Source organism: Thamnophis sirtalis, unplaced genomic scaffold, assembly GCF_051295495.1.
Source record: "Thamnophis sirtalis isolate CommonGarterSnake01/CBP01778 unplaced genomic scaffold, rThaSir2_p1.2 scaffold_1, whole genome shotgun sequence".
Classification (NCBI taxonomy): domain Eukaryota; kingdom Metazoa; phylum Chordata; class Lepidosauria; order Squamata; family Natricidae; genus Thamnophis; species Thamnophis sirtalis.
Genome location: NW_028261381.1, coordinates 83935958 through 83957819, shown reverse-complemented (window position 1 = coordinate 83957819; position 21862 = coordinate 83935958). Strand labels below are relative to the sequence as shown.

General features: G+C 35.7%; 1 protein-coding gene across 2 annotated transcripts in view; it reads left to right on the top strand.

The window, feature by feature from the left end:
* Nucleotides 1-21862, top strand: part of SBF2 (SET binding factor 2) — a 213698-nt gene that overhangs the window by 133585 nt on the left and 58251 nt on the right. For both annotated transcript variants that reach the window (XM_014051691.2, XM_014051690.2), the window contains exon 17: nucleotides 20907-20975. In XM_014051691.2, the coding sequence (XP_013907166.2) occupies nucleotides 20907-20975 (69 nt within the window). The remainder of the gene's footprint in view (nucleotides 1-20906; nucleotides 20976-21862) is intronic.

Below are 21862 nucleotides of genomic sequence, written 5' to 3'. Positions count from 1 at the left end.
GGAATGAAGATCATTGCTCTCTTCTGCTTTTTAGAGTGATGATTGTTGTTATTTGTAATTAGTGATTGAAGACACATCCTATCTCATCACCATCTGTAAAATAACTACTCAGATAATTATTTTGATTGTTTTAGGATCTGTACACTTTTGTTTATCCAAGAGAAGAAAACATTTTATGGGAGAGCTAAAACTCTAGCATGGTACTAAGGAAATAACATTTAGTTGAAATGAATCGTTTTAATAATTTGTGTTTGTGATGTATGAGTATTATTTTTTCCTACAAGAAAGGTTTCTGATTTCAATTATTTTTTCCAAGGTACCTTATCACTGTGCAATTTTCTGAAACTCACAATTATTGCCTTCTTTTATAGTTGTTTATTATTTAAATTGGGAATAATTATTGCATGCAATAAAGAAATCTAATAAGCAGCTTTATGACAATCACAACAGAATTTTTAAAACTATTGTATTTGAAAATACAGTCAAGAAATTGAAAAATCCATATAAACTTTGGTATCAATACCATACTTTTTCCTCTTTTGAAATTAATAAAAAAAATGAACCTACCTATGTTGGAAATTATATAAGTGGAAGGCAGTAAATTTTATTTTGAAGTAAAGTCAGTGTTTCAAACAGCATTAACAAAATCTATAAAAGATAAGGATCTGAATAAGTACAATTCAGTTTTCCTTAATAAAAATATTGGGATTCTTCAAATTTAAAGTAAATTATTTGATCTACTTTTAAATGCTGCAAAGATTATGTCTTCAGATTCTAAAATGTTTCTGCTTAGCAAAGAAATTATGGCATAATTCAATGCCTATTATCTTTTTGGACCACTTTGAATTAAAGCAAACCCTTTGGTTTCACTTGGACAGGTACTGCAAAAATGAAAGGGAAGTTACTGCTATATGAGACTTTCCAGACTGTTAGTTTTCTATTTGTGACCATTATTTGTTTTCCATATCTTCTGTATTTTTTCCCCCGGTATCTTCTGTATTCTTTAAGCAGCAATAGATGAAAGCTGCACAAACTTGTGGTTGATAGTAATAGTACATAGTATATAGAGAGGTATAATCTGTGTAAGTGAGATTAAAATTGATTAATTATGAGGAACAAAAATAGAGTGGGTAGGATTGCAAATATTCCCAAGATGACTTTTAAGTGTACTTGATTTCTTTTATATTTTTGCTATATTGCAGTCCCAGAAATAACTTGCAAAGTTATATTAAATTCAGGGATGGACTTAGGTTTTTAAAGTAATATCTGATCTCAAATAAGGAGACATTAATCTGTGTCTACAAATGACTGCATTTAGCAATAGCACTTTGACGTCTAGACGTATATACACTGTAAAGCACTTCACAGTGCTTTACAGCCCTCTCTAAGCAGTTTACAGAATCAGCATATTGCCCCCAATACTCTGGGTCCTCCAGCAGCTTATCTGCCTGGAAACATCCAGAGGCCATTGGTGATGTCTTATTGAACAACCAAAGGGTTACTTTGTTTCAATATCCAGTATTATTATACCACAATTAAAGCTCCAATTTAGCAATAGCAAAATGATAGTGTTCAATACACAATATTAGGAGTCATCTAACGATAAAACGTTAAAATGCAGTCAGTACTTTTATGAGCCTTCATTTACCTTTATTTACGCCAATACAGTAAAAAGATAATGAGCATGGGAATTGAGCATATCTCTGTCTAATAAACTGTGATTCACAGCTCCTTGAAAATCAATCTTTGTAAAAAAGAATGTTTGAACTATAAAAATTAATGTGCTGTAACAGGATTCACATGAAAGATAATATACTAGTACATAAACCAGTAACCTATAAATGTGAAGAACTTAGGTAGATTTAGTATACCGGTATATGCGAACTACAGATGACTTGAATGCAAAAATGCATTTTAAGCTAAAGAGCAAGCCAAATAAAACTGGCAATAGTATAGAATTTATGTTTTTTCCCATCATATAATTGTAAATTGCAATCCAGTATTATCGTTAGACTATCTAGTCTCAAAACCTCTTGAGTAGTATAACGAATAGTAACATAAAAGGCAAAATGGTTAAATACTTGAAAAGCAAAATGTCAAAAGTTATCTCTTCTGTTTCTTAAAATTTCTTCCCACAAATTCTTTATTTTTACACAAGGGATATCTTGTGGTACTTTCCCAAACAAATCTCACTGCATATCCACATTCATTTATCCATTTATTTGTGATCTCATTACTTTTCAGAATTTTTGTAGATTATGTATCAATTATAAACTACATTGCTTTTTAAATTCATATTAAATTTCTGTGGATTATAATTAAAATGTTTCTGTTTCAGATTCACATAACATGATTAATTCCCAGGCTTTAGGTCATGAATAGATAGGCTTCAGGCTTACATAATTTATTTTAAATTTAACTAGAATATCATCTAAGATACGTTAAGAAATTATCTTCATTTTCATGTTAATTTTTTGAGTTAACAGCATTATCTGATTTTTTTTCCCTCTGCATTTTTTTGCTGAAAACTTTCTATCCTACTTGTGGCAGTTTTATCAGCCCAGCAAAATAAAATGTCCACATGTATGAGAGCGGGAAAGTAGAACTGACTATAGAAATGCTGGTTTATTTCTGTGTTTATATTTAGAAGTTATAGAGCAATGTTGTGTTGTGCAATGCCAAATTTATGTTTGTTGGATTATTCTTTTCCATTATTTTTTTTCAAATTTGTGTCTAAACACTTCACTTAACATTGGGAAATTACTTTTATCTACACATTTCCTTTAAGCCCTATGACTCAACTTATTATTTTTTTCCCATCATATAATTGTAAACTGCAATCCAGTATTATTAACTTACTTCAGTCTAAGTAAAGACGGAAGATTGCCTTTTGGTTCTTCAAATAGTATTAAACAGCATGGGAAATGTTTGACTTCCAACTGAAGGCTGATGGCTGCATGCTAAAGAAAGAAGTATCTATGTTTCAGGTAATTTTAGAGGGCTGTCCTCTATCAAATAAGCAGATAATTTTACTACTTGAGGGCTGTGAAAGATCAAGGAAATTGAAGGATAGACTGTCCCAACAAGACAACGTCTAGAGCCTATTCAGGAGCTGATGAGACCAGAAGTTCCTTGCAGACTGCTAATAATTTATACATCTGCCCATTTACCTTGTAGGGTCATAGTATCCCATGTCTGTGAAGCTATGGGGCAAGCTTCTACTGGTAATATCTACGTACTTTTTTCTTTCTGTAGATGTTGGGAGCAAATTTTAGTTGAGATTCAATAAATTCTAATATTATTGAATACAGCCCATCTAATTGGGTGGGCAGACACAACTAAGAATGTTGTGATCTATTTTAAGCTTTGTCATTCTAATCCATTTCCTTCAAGATGCTCAAGGCAGTGTACTATGGTTCACTTATCTCCCATTACTGGTGATAATATTTTTAGGCAATAATAAATGCCTCAGGATTAGAGAGGATTATAGGAATGTTTTAAAGAAAGGCTAATCAATTGTACCAATCATGGGCTACAGGTTCCTCTTTTTGGCATAGCAGTCATTTTTATTCTCCTAAGCCAAAGTTGTAGTTTTCTCATCATCGAACTCAAGTTTTAGTGCCTGTGTAAATTAGTAAATAAAATAAAATTAGAGGGATTTTTCTAAACATATTGGTTTAGATTTGTTTAGATACTAACAGTTGAATTAATTTCATATGGCCATAAAGAAGATTTCATTTTATGCTTCTTGTAAATCAAATTAATAAATGCTCTTACACTCAATATTTCAAGCAATAAAACTGTTTGAAGAATATATGTTAGCAAAAGGATTTGTTGAACAAAATATTTAATGTGGTTATGCCTCATTTTACCTGAGATGTTTGTGCATGTCACATTACTTTCGCTATCTTCTCTTACTATATATTTGTCATTTGAGTATTAAGGATTAAAGTTAATGCAATGCTGAAACTGTTTAATTAGAGCAAATCCATCTTTTCACACAGTATCTCCCATGTATCAAAAGAAAATGAATTACTGAAAAATAGGAGATAAAATGTGAAAATGTGAAGAACAGAGTCTCTGGGAGCATAGTTTTTCTTTGTTTCTGTAAGTGGGAAAATAGTAAACATTGTAAAACTTTTTAAAAGTTCTATGCTATTTTGTGGACCGTATTAAAAGTTTGATTTGCTTTAAAAAGTAGAAAGCATCTGGAATTAACTATTGTCTGAACAGTTGCACTCATAATGGTTCCGTTTCTAATGAAGTTATAACAAGACCATGTCTAACTGAGTTTTCATAGAAATAAAATACAATCAAAGCAGCAAAGGAAAAGTCATTAGGCTTTGTAAATCCTTCAAAGAAGGTGCCAAACGAAATGCTTCATAACGCATGCAAGTGGGCACAAAGATTTTTCTTCACATCATTAAAATCGCAGCTTTTTTTCCCTCCAGGCTTATGCAACTGCTTCAGTCCAGCTCCCCGCTGTCTCTGCATCCATGGCTGCTCTAATAATTCAAAGAGAAGTGCTTCATCGGCACTGCCCTTAAGTGATCATTAACCATGTCTTAGAAACTGGGGAGAAGTATCAAATGGTGTGCCACAAAGTTCAGTCCTGCATCCTGTATTACTATAATGCTTTTATTGGCAAACTCAGAGAAGAAATAGAGGAAATGCTTATCAGATTTCCAGAAGATACAAAATTAGGCAGTGTAGTTAAACCAATAGAAAATGAGAAAATAATCCCAATAGATTGGAGAGAGGACTGAAAACAACAGAACAAAAGTTAATCAAGACATTGCAAAATACCTTTCTTTAGGAAATAGAAACCATGTGAGTAAGATAGAATAGGTCATACCTGGCTTGGCAAGAGTAGTTATGGAAAATGTGTGGAAAATACATTAGATTAGCCATTAATTGTAAACTCCAAATAAGTCAGGAGTATAATATGGCTGTATGTTTTTTTTAAAGCAGTTTTAGTGATCAGTTTTAGTGAAAAGCAGTACAAGTACACTTTCTAAACCATCTAAAGTAACAAAATCCTTGAATTGGTGAGTCCTCAATTTTGAGCACTACATTTTAAGAAGGATTCAAAAGAACCAAGATAAGAAAAGCAACAAGGTTAATCAGGCAACTAATAACGAAGTTTTTTTAAAGAAGGCTAAAGAACTTGAGGATGTTTAGCTTTGAGACAAGAAGGCTGGAAAAAAAATAAAGCACTGTTCAAGCACTTACAATGTGTCATAGGAAATCTGCTTTTTATCGCTTTAGAAAGATGCACATTTATTAATGGGTTTGAATAATAGAAACTCATATTATAGATAATGACTGTCTTCTAGATTGGTAGGTGGGAGAATGCTTGCAGGAAGCAGTATTTTCAATGCCTCTTGTGATCTTCCTGTTCTTGTGCCATTATTCTGCTGAACACCTTTTTACCACAGTACTGTCTTATGTCAAAGTATATTTACCCAGGTAGTATGGTTGTATTACTATTATCCTTCTTATATGAATTGGAGACAAATTCCTTGTGTGTCCAATCACACCTGGCCAGTGTTCTGTTCTGTTCTATTCTTGAGGAAAAAACTAGTGAAAGATGGTGCATTTGGGTATCTTAGCAGAATGTTCACTAAAGATTGGAAAAGAGTTAATACTAATTAAGAAAAGAATGTAGCATATGGTTTTTGTGCATGCCTGTAATGTTGCTTACCCCCAAAGGAATTAGCATGATATATCTCTCTGACCCATGAAATCTACCTATCCATAAAGAAAAATGAATATGGCTTGCATCTAAAAGAAATGTGTGTAAATAATAATAAAAAATGTTTCTGAAAATTAACTTTATTTCCATATTCTATTGTGGCCCCCACCTTGCACCTCACTATTTCAGATCTTTTTAAAATCAAACCCAGAGAATATTTTGTACACAGCTTATGCAAAAAATGTTTCATTTTCCGCTTAAGTGAAATCCATGTTACATTGCAGCATCCTTTTAAAATTCACTATTTAAAAAAGGTGATAAAGGGGTCTTTTACAACAAGACAAAAAACATTCCTTCATGGAAGAAGATCACATATTTTGTTATATTTGGATCACTGCCAGAGGAAAACAACATAAACATTTTATTCATTTCAGGTCTTTATTCTTTGGGGGAAGTAAGTCTATTTCTGTTTGTTTTTTTCTGTGTTTCATTGGTAGTTGTTTTTTAATACAAAAAAAACCACACGCAACAATGGAGATGTTCTTTTTTTGTGTGCTGGAGGACAACTGGAGCAGAACTTGAAGACATAACAGAACATTAGAATAACAACAGACTGGAACTGATAGAATTCATTCATCTCTAGAAAGACAGAATTGGAGAAATTAAGCTAAGTGTGGGAAAATGGAACAAGTAAAGTTAGATGGACTATAAAAAGAATAATTAGTATAGACTAAGCATTCAAAAGCAACAGTCGAAAAGGGAAGGAAGATAAAAGTGAGGAAAAGAGAAAAAATAAACTAATAGTAGGATGAGCCAAGTTGAAAGATACAATGTTTCAGAGTTATTATTATGAGTGATGCATAAAGCCTATATAATTTATTTTGAAAATCAAAAGTTGTCCCTAATTTTTTTGAACATTTTCTAAATCAAGCATTTGATTTGCCATTTTTGCAATGTAACATTTTAATAGAAAAAAAATTAACAAAATTAAAGCAAAGTACAGGCTGGCAGAATTGGATATGGTAATATCCAAATGATTTATAACGCAATATAAACTGCTTATTGTTTTTATTATTCCATCACTAGAATTTTCTGAAGCCAGTAACACAATAGTGTTAGTGTGTGGCTGTTAATATATGTTCAAGAAATAATTGTTATGCTTTCAATATATTCTTTCAAATTTGCTAAATTAAAAAAAAACTTATGGTTATAGATTTTATGTAGCATGTGGACTGAGACCAAGCTTAATTAAACCCTCAAATGAAAAGGGATTGCTTTAGTCCGACCTTTCTTGCCCCAGGTCTGCAACAAAAACGTGCTTTAGAACAGTGGTTCCCAAACTTTTTCAGTCCACCGCACCCTTGGTGCTACAAGCTGATCCTCAGTGCTCCCCACCCAGTGGTGGAATTCAATTTTTTTACTACCGGTTCTGTGGGTGTGGCTTGGTGGGCATGGCTGGTCATGTGACTGGGCGGTTTGCATGATGGAAGGAAGATAGTAACAGTAAAATTCAAAACTGTAACAATTAATTGCACATTTATTCAAAATCCAATTTAAAAACCTTTTTAGTTAATGTTAATTCAACAAAATTGTTGAACATGATCCAGTAATACCAGGTTTTCAAATTCTGATAGTCATTTATCAAGAACCTTAGTAACTAGTAACTTAGTAAACTCAGTAAAATTTAGTAACTACTTCACTGTTCTTAGTAGATGATAATTCCTGTGTAGATATTGAAACACGTAATCTCAGTAAGGTATTATCACAAAGCACAAAACTGCAACAGATATCTTTAAGATATCACAAACTTACACAAAAAGATGTTATTGTAAGAAACTGAAAATGGATAATAAACCAGTGGTGGGTTTCAAATTTTTTTAGAACCTATTCTGTACATATGGCCTATTTTGTGAGCATGGCTTGACGGTCATGTGACCGGTGGGGGTGGCCAACTTGTAAAATGTGAAACTCATTTAAAATGCTCTTGCTTAGCTACCAAAATTTTGGACTCAATTGTGATCATAAGTTTTCTTCCTTCCTTCCTTCCTTCCTTCCTTCCTTCCTTCCTTCCTTCCTTCCTTCCTTCCTTCCTTCCTTCCTTCTCTAGTTTAGTTTAGTTTTAGTTTTAGTTTTAGTTTTAGTTTTAGTTTTAGTTTTAGTTTTAGTTTTAGTTTTAGTTTTGGTTTATTTGTATGCCGCCCTTCTCCAGGAGGGACTCAGGGCGGCGAACAACTCAAAGGGGAAAGGGAACATAAACAACAGTACACATAATTAAAATACACGAAAATCACACAGCCATACCAGTCGAGAGGGGAGTGGAACTCATCAACCCCATTCCTTCCTTCCTTCCTTCCTTCCTTCCTTCCTTCCTTCCTTCCTTCCTTCCTTCCTTCCTTCCTTCTTTCTTTCTTATATCTCTCTTTCCCTCTTTCTTTCTTTCTTTCTTTCCTTTCTTTTTCTTCCTTCTGTCCATTTATTATTTCTTGTGTGTCTCTTTCTTTTCTTCATTTCTCTTCCTTCCTTCCTTCCATTGTTCCTTCTTTCTTTCTTGTCTCTGTCTCCCCCACTTACTTTCTCTTTCCTTCTCTCTCTCTCTCTCTCTCTCTCTCTCTCTCTCTCTCTTTGTCTCTCTTTTCTCTCTCTCTCTTCCTCTTCCTTCCTTTTATTCTCTCTCTCTCTCTCTCTCTCTCTCTCTCACCCCCACTCTCTCTCACCCCCACACATACCTTCCAGTTGGCGAAAATTTCGGTTTTGCCAGCTGGGAAGCTGGCAAAGAAGCCTCAATTTCCCTGCCACCTGCAGCTCTTGGAGAAAGGATGAAGGGAAGCGAGCCCCAGGCCTCATCACTGCCTCTTTCCTCGAGAGCTGGGGACGGCCAGCCTCTCCCATCACTGCATCCTTCACTCTCCTTTCACCCAGAGGATTTGCCAGTGGGGTGCCTGCCATTTCATCTCCCAAGAGAAGCTCAGGAGAGACATGCAAACGGCCGCAACGCGAAGCTCCTGAGGAGGATGCTGGACACCAGGGGTGGCAGTGGCGCCCGCTACTGTTCTTCTGCTGCTCCCAGTAATGCAGGCTTCTTGGAGAGCATTAAGTTGCAGGCGCACTGATTCCAGCAACTACGTTTTCCCTTGAAATTTGCTGTCCCAGCAACCCGAAGGGGACAATCTCCCAGCAGCATCTCAGGCGCTCCCACCCTTAGCCGCAAGGGAATGAGAATGGCTGGGTGCAATTTGGCACCTCCCGGCTCCCTTCAGATCATCAAGGGGCCTCGCGCGCCTGCTCGCTCACATGGCCTGCCTGCTTCCAGCAGAAATGGGAAGTGCAGGGATCTTAATATAGTAGGGTGGGGGAAGCTGGAGGGGGAGATTAAATAAACAAATTTGGCTTCGCTTCCTTGCGTGGCAAGAGAGAAAGGTGCCTGAGACGCTCCTGGGAGAATGTCCCCTTCGGGTTGTCCCCTTACCATCCCTCTGCTGCCCCCATGCCTCTTAATGCCCCCCTGCCACCCCCCTTGTCTCTTAGCGCCCCCCAGGGGGTGGTACCGCCCACTTTGGGAACCACTGCTTTAGAAGCTTTGCATAACTTCACTTTGATTATAAAAATAAATAAATAAATAAACAGATAGCCACAAGTTCTTCTATTTTTACCAGAATAGAATGAACATTAAGGCATAATTAGCCCATCTAATTGAATGCATCTGCCAACTTTCAGGGGAGCTGCTTTTGTAAAAATAAAAATAAAAAAAAAACTTAGAAAATGTTAGTGTTTTAATTTATTTCTGTTTTCAGTTCCTGGTGATTTGATCAGAAATTTGTAGCTGGAAACTGATACAAATAATAGAGGCATAATCTAGATTCATAATTTGTAAAATATAAAAGAATCAAGGTGGGGTTTAATAAAATACCAAAAATGAATATGTGATACATTATTTTTTTCCCCTACTCATTGACATTAGATTTATAGAAGAGACTTCTGTTGATGGCTCTGATAAAGTGTAATTTTGCAAAACTGTATGAAGAGTGCAGTACATTATAAAATACAAGAGCAGCCTGAAAATCACATTCTCATTCTCCTTTTGTAGGCATGTTGTTGTTGTTGTGTATTCAATGATACCACACTTGTAAAATCATATTGCTCATAAATCTGCTTATAAAGTTCTAATATTTTGGGGTATATTAGTAAAGGCAGAAAAGCAGCCAGGCCTGCCCATAGTCCCATGGCCCACAAAAGCAGATATATTCTCTGATGGAGGGGAGTTCTGTCCTCAAAACGTCCAAACCAATTTAGAGGAAGTTGCAGAGACTATTGACAGAAGGCGAAATGAATAAAATTTACCCACCTTAGAATACTAAAAGCTTCCCTGTTTGTTTCCTCCTGTCAGCACCATCTGTTCATCTGCCCTGCTTCTGCCTCCAAGAGAATTGTTTTCTTGTTGCAATCAAAAGAAGACTTAGTATGCATCTATTTTCCCATTTGTCTGGTTATAGACAGAAGAATTGCAGTATAGCATTATCTTTGAAATATACATATTTATTTCAGTGTGGAATCAAACCTAGACTAAGTCGTCTCCTCCTCTAGTGGACTTTAAGTCCATAAAGAGGAAAATATCTAAGCATTCAGAATCTGACTGGCAATCTTCTTTGTGAGACCATGATCATGTTCTTCTCCAGATGGTCTGGTAGGTGGATGACATTCCCATCAGAGAACTTCAAGGCGTAGCCTGAGTACAATCATGCAAAATACAAAGTCCATTATTTTATTAATGATCTACTTGTCTTGTATGGAGAAGGATAAGGCTTTTATGGATTGAAGTTGCTTCTCCCACCTCTCCACACTTGCCTGACAAATTTCAATTCATGGATACTTTGGGGGCATAAGTCTCTTAAATTGCAAAGTAGTAGATTAATATAACCTGAACTATGAGTAAATCAACTTGAAAATAATGGCCTCCATTTGCATGCTTGGCTCAAGTGTAGAAAGCATTTGTATGTTTTCTACATGAACTAAATATTTTCCTTTAAAAGGTAGGAGTCAAGTGCCCTTGATAAAATAGTAAACTTTAGTTCACCATACACTGAATAGAGCTGAACTGAGCTGTGTGTCTTTTAAGTAATAGAATTGTTTCAACAAAGGATCAAACAATGCATCAATTTACAGATCTTCCATAACCTGTTATTGCTTTCTAAAACAAAGTAAATTATTGGCCAAACTGTCAGATTAGAGGGAAGGAAAAAGGCACAACTTTATGTAAACTGAATGTCAGCGTGTCTTCAGTATCTCTCTCTCTTTCTCTTTTTTTTTTTAATCTTGCAGTCTGGAAAAGTGAAGAAAAATTCTGAAAGCATTTAAGTTGCATGTGATTTTGATAAATTGTAATTAGATTCGAGGTAATAGTAGTCTTTCACATGCTACCAATTATATAAACCATAATCTGTGAAAAGATATTTTTCCCCATTCCTCTGTTTCTCAAGTTCTGATTTAGTATTTTACTGTACTGTAATAAACCATTATCATGTTGAAATGACAGTGCTGGACAGAGTATATTTTCAATTCCTGTAGCATTTCCTACAAATATTTGCAGCTAGCGATCATCATTTTTTAAAGATTGCTGGGCTGCTTTCACAACAAGAGTACGCAAGGGGAAACTACAGTATTGAGAATCCAATAAAATGTTTTAAGCATAATTTCTGTTGTAAGCCTTTGAGTCACTGTTGACTATGGACTAGTCTCTGCAGTTTTTTGGCAGTTTTTTCAGAAGTGGCTTGTAATTGTCTCCTCCTTGGACTGAGAGAGTGAGTGGCCCAAGGTCACCCAGCTAGCATTGCGCCTCGGGCAAGACTAGGACTCATAGTCTACCAATTTCAAGTCTGATCCTTTAACTAGTACACTGAACTGGCTCTCATAGAAGCTCTTAAGCTTCAATCAGTTAGTTGTTTATTTATTTATTATTCTGTTTATGAAAAAATTCTCTAAATTCTAAAGAGAATTTTTCCCTTTTTTCTTTCTTTCATTTCTTCTCAACTTCTAATTTTGAGTATAAGTTTTTGAGCCCTGAGCTGCAGAATTCTTTAAAACAACAGATGGCCTCATTGAATGAAATTCTATGTAAACAGGCTGAGAAGTATGATAATCCTCACTTAATGATGATAATTGGAAGGGACAGTTTTGTTGCTAAGGGAATAGTTATAAAACACAATGTAGCCATTACCCTGCTGATTTATTCTGTCAGATGTGGTAGTCAGATGTCATTAGGTGAATCCTGCATGGTCATAGTGTCCCATGATCATGTGGTTATCATTTCAGACCTTCTGCCCATTTCCCCATTAACTTTATCGGAAGCCAAGAGTGAAGGTCCTAAATTAGAGTAACATGACCACCAGACATTGCAGTGTAATAACTGCAAGCTTGTTGCCATACGCCTAAATCATGACAATGTGAGTGTGGGGATGCTATGACGCTTGCAACTATGAGGACCCATCATAAGCTCGCTTCTTTCACTGCCATTATAATTTCAAGCAATGACTGAATTATTGGTTGTTCAATACCTGTATATAAAAGTAAAGATTTCCTCTTTCAGTCGTGTCTGACTATAGGGGAAAGTGCTTATCTCCATTTCTTATCTGAGGGAGCCAACATTATCCGAAGACACTTCTGTGGTCATGTGGACAGCAATTGGCAGCATTGATTGCTTTTTCAAGGTTCTGATTGGCCTTTGAATCAGTTGGAAAGCTTTCTTCCTTCTCTTTTCTCAGCCAAGGCAACATACCAAACTGAGATGTTAATATTTCTACTTGTACTAAGTAATTTGTTAAACATTGAAAATTTAACCACTACAGATAGTCCTTGTATAACAACCATTTATTTAGTAATTTGAAGTTATGGCAAAGCTACATAGATGCTCCTGGTTCACCAAATTTTGGGCGTTGAAGTACCCTTGTGGTCACCATGACCAGATTTCAGGTGCTTGGCAGCCTGCTTGCATTTAGGACATCCCCCCCCCATCCACCCATCTCCATTTTTGCCTTTATGGCCACTTCTTACTCTACTGCCTCTGCCGGCCCTACCTCCCTAAGACTTTACCCGCCTGTCCCCAATTGATCTTCACTATCTTAGTCCTCCTCCTACTGGAGGAGGCATGCACTGCCAGGCTCTTTGTCAGGCAACTACTGGCTGTGCTGTGCCTATGCAGCCTTATTCAAACTGCATGCAGCCTTCTCATTGCAAAGTACGTGCAGGAGTTGGCAGGATATTGTAAGGAGGTACTTGCTTAATAACTTTCAATTTTCACTTAACGATAGCAATGGGACTACCAGGACTGCTGTCACCCATTGCTTATCAACGGAAATTCCAGACCCAAGTTACTGTTGTTAACCGAGGACTACCTGTAACAGTTTAACCAATACTGTTAACAGTACACAAGTGCTTGAAAAGCAAAATTTAGAAAGTCAGCATAAAAATATCTCGAAATAGATGTTAGTCAACATTCATAGAAATATCCTCTGAAGGAGAAGGACGAAAAAAATGTCAATCTGACTAAATCATCCAGTCCTGTTTCAGTGAAAATCTGCACGTAGTCTGAAACATGAGGAGTGCGGAATGTTGCATTGCAGTGTCAATACATTGGAAAAACAATAATGAATTTCATATTACATATTTTAACTGTTTTGAAAAGTGCTTCTTATTTGCTAGAACTTGTAAGTACAGCTACATAGTTGTGCTTACATATGTGCATAGAAAAGTAAACAGTACAGTTTTCTGAATAAACGGAACAGCCTTCCATTTAATGAGTCCACATTCAGCAAACTGGCTGTAACAGACCAAATTTCAATCAAGATATCCTTCAAAAATAAAGGAAAAGCATATTGCATCTGAAGTATCCCAGACTTTGTCAATTTTATGACATTCTTAGACATTTATATCATTTGTGAATAACGTCATTGTACAAATGACATGAACAATATATTTTATAACAAATCATTTGCAGTGATACAAATGCAGCATTTCTATAAATGGCATAATTTCTATTTTTTATGAATATTTAGGAGTAAGGGATGGCATTCTTCCTCCCAAATGGTCCAATAAACTAAAGATTCACTGAACGTTGGAATATTACAGCTATTTTTATATTAACATTTTTATTTACACTTAGTTTAATTTTTAGTCCTATCATAATTTTGGTAGAAATACTTGCCTGAGCAACAGACCTAAAATATCAACTACACAACTACTAATGTGTTGTGCCTTGAATCTTTTTATGTTTGCCCTATATTGATTCATTTTGCCTTGCTAATTTGTTATATGCTATAAAACATTGCCTTATTTAATTAAAAATGCAGGATACTTCTGTAGATTCTCTCATAGCACAGTGAATTGCAGATGGTGTGGTTTAAGATTTGGACAGAGTTGAAGTGAATGAAGTCCTGCTGTGAAATATAAGGCATCTTGGCATCCCAACCATTTCCTTGGGAAAAGATTACAGCCAAAGTGCGCCTGAACTTTATTGCTATGGGCCTCATGACAGTTTTCAGAAACATCCATGGCATTCTCACTAAAGAAATTCAGATGTGCTGAAATTAATTCTTGTATTTCATGATTGGTTTAAGAAGGGAATAAAAAATATCTTAGATTTTTTTTACCCTCACATTGTAAGGGTAAATATGCTATGAAATATATAAAATGACTGGGGTTAGTACAAATTTTATACAATGACTCTGGAAATGAATGTGCAGTGTCATTGAGTTCTGTTGCTGTTAATATTTCAAAGCTTTCCAGGACATATGTTTTCAATTGTTAAAATTCATAATCCTTATGAAGTAAATCAAGGTAAAAATACTTTTCGTCAAAGTAATTGATTCCAAGATTGATTAATGAAAAATTAGATCAAAGTGAAGATTTACTTTCTCCATACCCATTCTGAATTTATTGAAAGTCACGAATGACTAGTTCCTGAAAAATCAAATTTAGCTGAAAAATGGTTGTAGTTTAAAATTTTTAAATACAGCTCTATACACCTCATAACCTTATGTCTCAGACGCATAAAGGTTAACAAATCCAGTAAAGCATGCAGTTAATTAACAGGTTAACATGTTCTGGGGGGGGGTTCAGTTAGATAAATGTGATGCTATGGAAGGTCAACTGGGTTTATGTATGATCACAACATGTGATTTGATATGTGCATTTAAATCCCCTTATTCAAGCATTCCTGGAATAAAACTTGCACAATCCGAGATTGCTGGTTACGTGATGTGATGACAAAGCAGAAGTTGCTGAGTTGATCATTTTCAAACAATCCGGTGACATAAGGCTGCATTTTTAAAATAAAGAATAGATTGTCTTTATTTTAATGTTTACTCTGTAGCCAAAACCCTAGTGGCTGCACAGGGCAATGTTTCAAGAACAATATATCAACTGTCTACAGAATATCAACAGGTCTCAGCTTAATTTTATTAGATTGATGAGGTTTATCAGGTTTTAACTTAGGCCACGCTATCACACTGTAAGTAAATATATATTATGTATTTCTTCATGTGTCTGAGGTTTTTTATGTGTCTGTATTAACATCAAAATACTCAAAACAGCACAATTTTCAGTACAATTGCTGAAGCCTTTATAGGATTTGTGGAAGATGTTAATATCTTGACATGATACATGGTCCCCACCTTTTTGAGTGGGTATGTTTAACAACGGGTTATGGATACTTTCACAAGTATTGCCCTTCACAACATCCTGGGTCAACAGTGCGGAACTGAAGTGGGGGACTTTCCAGAGCCAACAACTGCAGCAGAAAAAAGGGCCAGTGGTTGGATTGGTTTTTTAGAAGTCATCTCCAGATTAAAGAGATGACAAGAATTACCCAAAAGCTTGCTCTATAAATAATAACTATAAATAATCTTCCTGTGAAGACATCATAAAATAGTGGTCTCCACTGCATTCATTTTGCCTAAACCACAGTTCAACACCATTAATTTGGACATGATACATGGTCCCCACCTTTTGTGTGAGTATGTTTAACAATGGGTTTGCCTACTTCCTCTCATAAGATCTTTCAGAGACCGCTTATTATTTACTTTCTAGGTGTTAAGAACCATTAAAAGGATAATTTTCATTACTCAAGAATTTCCTACCCTGAATGAAATAAGGGTTTGGGGTTTGTTTGTTTGTTTGTTTTGGGGGCGGGGGGGGGGGGTAAGTGTTAGGATTAAAAAGAAACATTTTAATTTTGGGGAAACAACAAAAGGCAGAGTAGAATCTTGATTTTGGAAAGTTAAAGTGTAGATGGACTATTTTCTGTGAACTGGTTTAAAATTTTATAAGAAAATGTATGATTATTTTGAGATTAACTATAAAAATCCTTCCATGAGAAAAATTGGTTGATTGGGAAAAAAAGATAAGTTGGAAGGTTGACTACTTGGGAACCAGAGAGAACAAAGGATTACAATTAAAGGAGAAGCAACCCATTGATACAGTGGACTAGTACTATTTGACTATAGAAAAAATTAAGGCTGTTTTAGGATGAGACCCAGAAATTACTTACAAAATTGTCTGGTAGTACAACAGAGATATAGAAGGACCACAAATTTTATTGGATGAAACAGACTAGATGATTTGAATGTAGATCTGGATTTTTAAAATAATACTAGATTACAAAAGTGATATGGAAAATGATGCTATAATCTGAAAATGGATTTTAAATCCTATATGATATGAAAAATGCCGCTATGGATTTATAAATGAAACCAGTTGCTTTAATAATTAAAGAAGACAAACAAATAATAAATTAGAAGAGTGACTTGAAAAACCTTCTTATCCTGGATTTACCAAGGGGCATATTAAACTAATGGAGTTGTTCCTGAGGGGAGGCAATGAGAAAATGATTTTAAAAATCAGCTTGAGGGACATTATTTCACAGGATAAAAGATCAAGAAAAGTAAGCAGAAGGAATTCAAGGTGAATTTATTTCATCAGGGTTATATATTGGGGTACTGACAGCTACTAATGAAATTTCATTTTGATGAGGACTGAATGATGAAGCTTTAAAGATCTGTTTATGTGGAGAGAGTTATTTTGCTTGCTTTCTTAGAGAGTGTGGTAAATTGGAATACAAAAAGGATTTATTAAATTAAGGTTTTGGTAGCTTTTAACAGACTTTTGCTGATTAGCATTGAATGATAAGTCTCTTTCATTTGGAATATTGATAAGGGATGAGAGATGGGAAAAAGAGAACTTTTTATTGAAATATTATTTATAGTTGTTTGGAGGGGGCAAGGAATCATCACGCAACTGGACATTAGTACTGCTTGCAAACCACTCTTGATAGTAACCTACAAGTAGACTATGGGGCAATATTACCAACTGACATGATGATGATGGGCACACTATTACCAATGGATATACACAATTCTGGATTAAAGAGATAATTTCATAGACTTCTGTTTAAAATGCTATTAATTCATGTATGGAATTTCTTAGTCAACCCAATCATGGTTGTGCGAAACTTTTCCAAAAGGCAACTGGACTTTCTTTTTTTTTCCTTTGAAAATCTTTCACTCCTCATCCAAGAACTGGAAAAACTTCTTGAATGAGAAGCAAAATGTTTTCAAAGGAAAAAAACAAACCAAGTAAGTCAGTTGCTTTTTAGAAAAAGCACTTTGGGATATTTATTCATTTAAATTTAACATAATTGTAAGCTGTCCAGAGTCACTTGGATGAGTTGCACATCTATAGAAACTGAATAAAACAAAGAAAGAAAAGAATCTATGGTTAAAATATTATTATTGTTTGCTTTAGTGTCACAATTCAATATAGAATATTCAGGTATTTTTGATCCCATCTGTCAGGTAATCCTCTTTTAATGACCATTCATTCAGAGACTATTCAAAATTACAACAGCACTGAAGGAAGGGACTTACAACCATTCTTCATAGTTGTGGCCATTACAGGGTCCCAGTGATTACATGATCCCAATTCAGATGCTTTGCAACCAACCCACAGTTATGATGGTCACAGGGTCCCACGGTCATTTAATCATTTAATTTGCAACCTTCACAACCAGCTTATTACAAAGTTAATAGGGAAGCTAGTAGGAGGTTACAGTGACAATGACTGCAGGATGCTACAACTGCACAAGATTTACCTGATCACAGCAACTAGAATTGCTGCTATGGCCGTAGTAAGTTGGGCGTTGATTTCGTGCTTTAGAACCATTCACTCAGCAACACAGTTGCTGGTGCCAATGACCATTGTTAGACAATACTTCTGTATAACTATGTTAATAAGATTGATATCTCGAGCAGCAAGTGTTTGGTGCTAGGAAGCATCAGGAGAAGATCAGAATTCAGAATGGTATATATCACATAACCACGTCTGAGCTGTGTCCTCCTCTAATGTATTCTGCAGTCCTCTGGAGTATTATAGGATGCGCTTCCATTGACAGTGTTAAAGTAAGGTTTGAGTTGAAGTCAAGGCAATTTCCATAACTGGAATGGAATTCAACTGCTAAGGTAGTAAAATACCTTGATTGATTCTGTTCAAAAGTGTCTCTGTTTTTCTTTATACATCTTAAGTTTGGTCTACGATAGTAGACCAAAGGAACAAAAGTATTGTGGTGCACGACCCTGAGAATAAAAGTCAGGCCATTCATTTCCATCATTACTTTCTCATTGCTTTTCAAAAGTATGTTTTCCTCATTGTTGACAGCAACCACATTTTTGATGGATAATTATTGTAATGGCAAGTAAAAACACAATAACTCTTGCTGAAAACTGAAAGCAGGTTTGCGAAAGCAGCTTGTGCAATCTTCAACCTCCATGGAGTCAAACTGGATGTTTTTTGAAACGGCTGTTTGCAAGCTGATGCTGTAAAAAAAGCAAACTTGGGGCCTCCTGTCAAGACTGATATGAGTCTCCTCAATTTCCTCTGATTTTGTTTTGTTTTTTAAATATTCAAGTGGCTCAGAGAGCTGTGGATTTTTTCCCCTTTGCTTGTTAGTTGCATAGTTGTCTATATTGAATAGAGGTGCAGAATAATAGTTGCATTAGATGGAATGACCACTTTTTTCCCTTTGGGAAATGAATATTTCAGATTACCTAGCAAGTACTAAAACCAGAAGCCTCATAGGCAGAGATTCAATTATTAGCTTGAATGACTATGCTTACTCCAAGAACCAGAAAAGCCTTTTATGTTTTATTTACCATATTTTTTCGGACTATAATATGCACCTGGCTTTTGGGGAGGAACAAAAAATCTGCCTCTGCCTCCCAGCAATTTGCCTCTTTGCAGCAAACAGCAAACAGCCTGGTCAGTTTCAGCACAGCCTGATTGGCGGTTGGATCTGCCTCCCGGAATATCACCTATCAGCTTTTCCAGGCTGCAGGGATCACTACTAATCATCGCCACTGTTGCAGACCATTGCCACTGTTGCAGACCATTGCCGCTGCTGCCTGTCTCCGCCTCTGCGTGCTCCATTTTCGGCCCATTCCAGGTGGTGGGGATAGATAGCGGTAGTCCCCGCCTGGAATGGGCCAAAAATGGGGTGCGCAGAAGCTGAAAATGGGGCACATGGAGGCGAAGATAGGTGGCAGCAGTGATGGCCGGTGGCGATCTCCGCAGCCTGGAACAGCTGATAGGCAGTATTCAGGGAGACAGATCCAACCGCCAATCAGCTGCTCATGCTAAATCAGCCTGTGCTGAAGCTGACCAGGCTGTTTGCTGTTTACTGCAAGGAGATAAATTGCTGGGAGGAGAAGCCAAAAGGTGGGGGCCAGCAGGTGGGTGAGGCTTCAGCAACATTCACTCTATAAGACACACAGGCATTTCCACCCACTTTTAGGGAGGAAGTGCGTCTTATACACCAAAAAATACAGTATTTGTTTATTTAGAAAAATTATGTGGCTGCCCAAATAACAGTCATTCTGGACAACTTATAGAAAGAAAACCTGTTTCTCCATGGGGATGATGCTCCACAAGGAGGAAGCCACCACAGAGAAGCCCCTTCATGGTTACTAGGTGGAACTCCTTAAGAGAGGAAATCGATAACATATCCTGCCTCCTCGCTCTCATGGGTGGGGTAGATGTAACTGGGAAAATACAGTCCTTCAAATTTTAAAAAAAATCTAGCAACTGCCAAGTAAAAAATGCAAGCCATAGCAATGGAAGCAACAAGTTTCAGTTCCTGTATCTGTTTCTCCAGCTTCTGTTAGATAACTTTGGAATCTTCTCCATTCTTCATTTTGGACTGTGAGAATAGACTCCCATGTAGTGTAATTGTTAATCCAGTTTCAGACTGTTAGCTGCTGACATGGGCTGATATAGCTGTCCCAAACACTCGTCATTTATGTTTGCAGCATTTTACCAATAAGCATTCTAATATATATTTTTATTCTATCATTTCTCTTTTTCCTTGACAAGGCCAAAAGTTTTGTTTTCAATATTTTTCCTTTTCCTCGTTTTAACCCTTTTTCACTTGCGTTAGGTAGCACACATTCAAGAACTGCTTAGAGTCTAAACACGTCAGTTTAGAATCACATATGTGGGATGGGCAGCTGTATAAATTGATTTATACGAGTAGTTTGAATGGTTAATATTCAAAATGCATGTTTAAATATCTACATTTTTCCTAGAGTAGGAAGAATAGAACCCTAGACATTTTTATCTTGGTGTTGTTGAACACATGTCAGAAGGCTTTATATTTTCAAAGTCCCATTCTCTTCCTCCTATTAAACATAAACAGGTTACAGTTATTTACAAGATGTTTCTGTTTTATATGGAAAAGGTGTATCTGTTCTCCCCAGAGCCAACTTGCTGGTATTCCATTATAACTGTGTGCTGGATATCACAGGCTGGATCAGGTAATGGGATTATTGGAGAAAGTAAAAGGTTATACAGTACATTACCACCAAGTTGATTTCAAAGGAGTGGACACTGATACCAATTGTACTTGGATATATATCTAATTTACTCCTACAGTTTTTCTCCAGAAGTGGTCTATATATAAATATTTTTTGTTGGGAGATGTTTTTTATTTTATTTTATATCCAGATTTATTTAAAAGAATATCAGGTTCTTCATTTTATTTTTAGCATGACTGAGTGTGGTTTCTTTTTGAGATACAATTTCTAGGAATGCGATTCCTGATTAAAATTTAAAATACTTCAATTAATAATTATCTTGCTAACATTCTCCTTTTTGTTTTTTTTCTATGAACCCGAAGGATTGTTCATCTTCAGAAGAATATAATATTGCTGCAACATTATTGCCATTGACAACTGCTTTTTATAGGGTAAGTTGTGTTTTTCTAGAAATTAGAATATATATATTCCATAACTGCACTGAAATTGCGTGAAGGATGAAGATTACGAGAGCATCTTACCCAGAATTTGTTCAACTTATTTTTCTTACTTTTTTCCAACCCAAACTCTCAATCACTTTCTGATACTGTTGGGTTTCCTGTCTTTCCAACATTGTATAATTCTAAAGGGCATTAAGGGGACAAAAAGCAACTGAAAGGATTAGATTAAATTTAACATTAAATTTGACATGGCAATATTAGGCAGACATTAGCGTTGTTGTACTCCTTTTTTTCTTATGTTCTATATACAGTAGAGTGGAGAACTGTAAAGAAGGTTCTTTCCTTTCCTTTCCTTCTGTATTGAAGCGCTATAGAGAAGGAAGACTATTCCATTATATAAGGATACTTCACTTCTCTAATTAGTCTTGACATGTCTAATCTATTTCTTTCAAGTGTTTGTTAGGTCTCATAAATCTAAACAGCAACTGAAATAAAATAGAAATAAAAGAAGTTATAAATTCTATAGTTTCAAAATAATAAATTTGGGACAAAAAAGTACATCAAGAAGCACTCTTTGCTTTGATCCAGAGTATATAGAGAGAGTATATTATAGGCAGCTGTACAAAATTAATATGCCATTGGCATAGCCAGCCACAAAAAATGAATTATCTAAAGTCAAATTTACAATCATATTCCCCATATCCCTTCCCCAGGCTACTCCCTCAGTATATCCTTGACATCATTCTAAGTAAGATGGTTCCATTTCCAAATAAAGTCCTGGGCAGAATCAGCTATTGTATATTTTTCTAAAGATTTGATTGAAATACATAGTGGATTTAAAGGCATTCTTGGAAGTAAAAGAGTTTAGTGCAAGATGC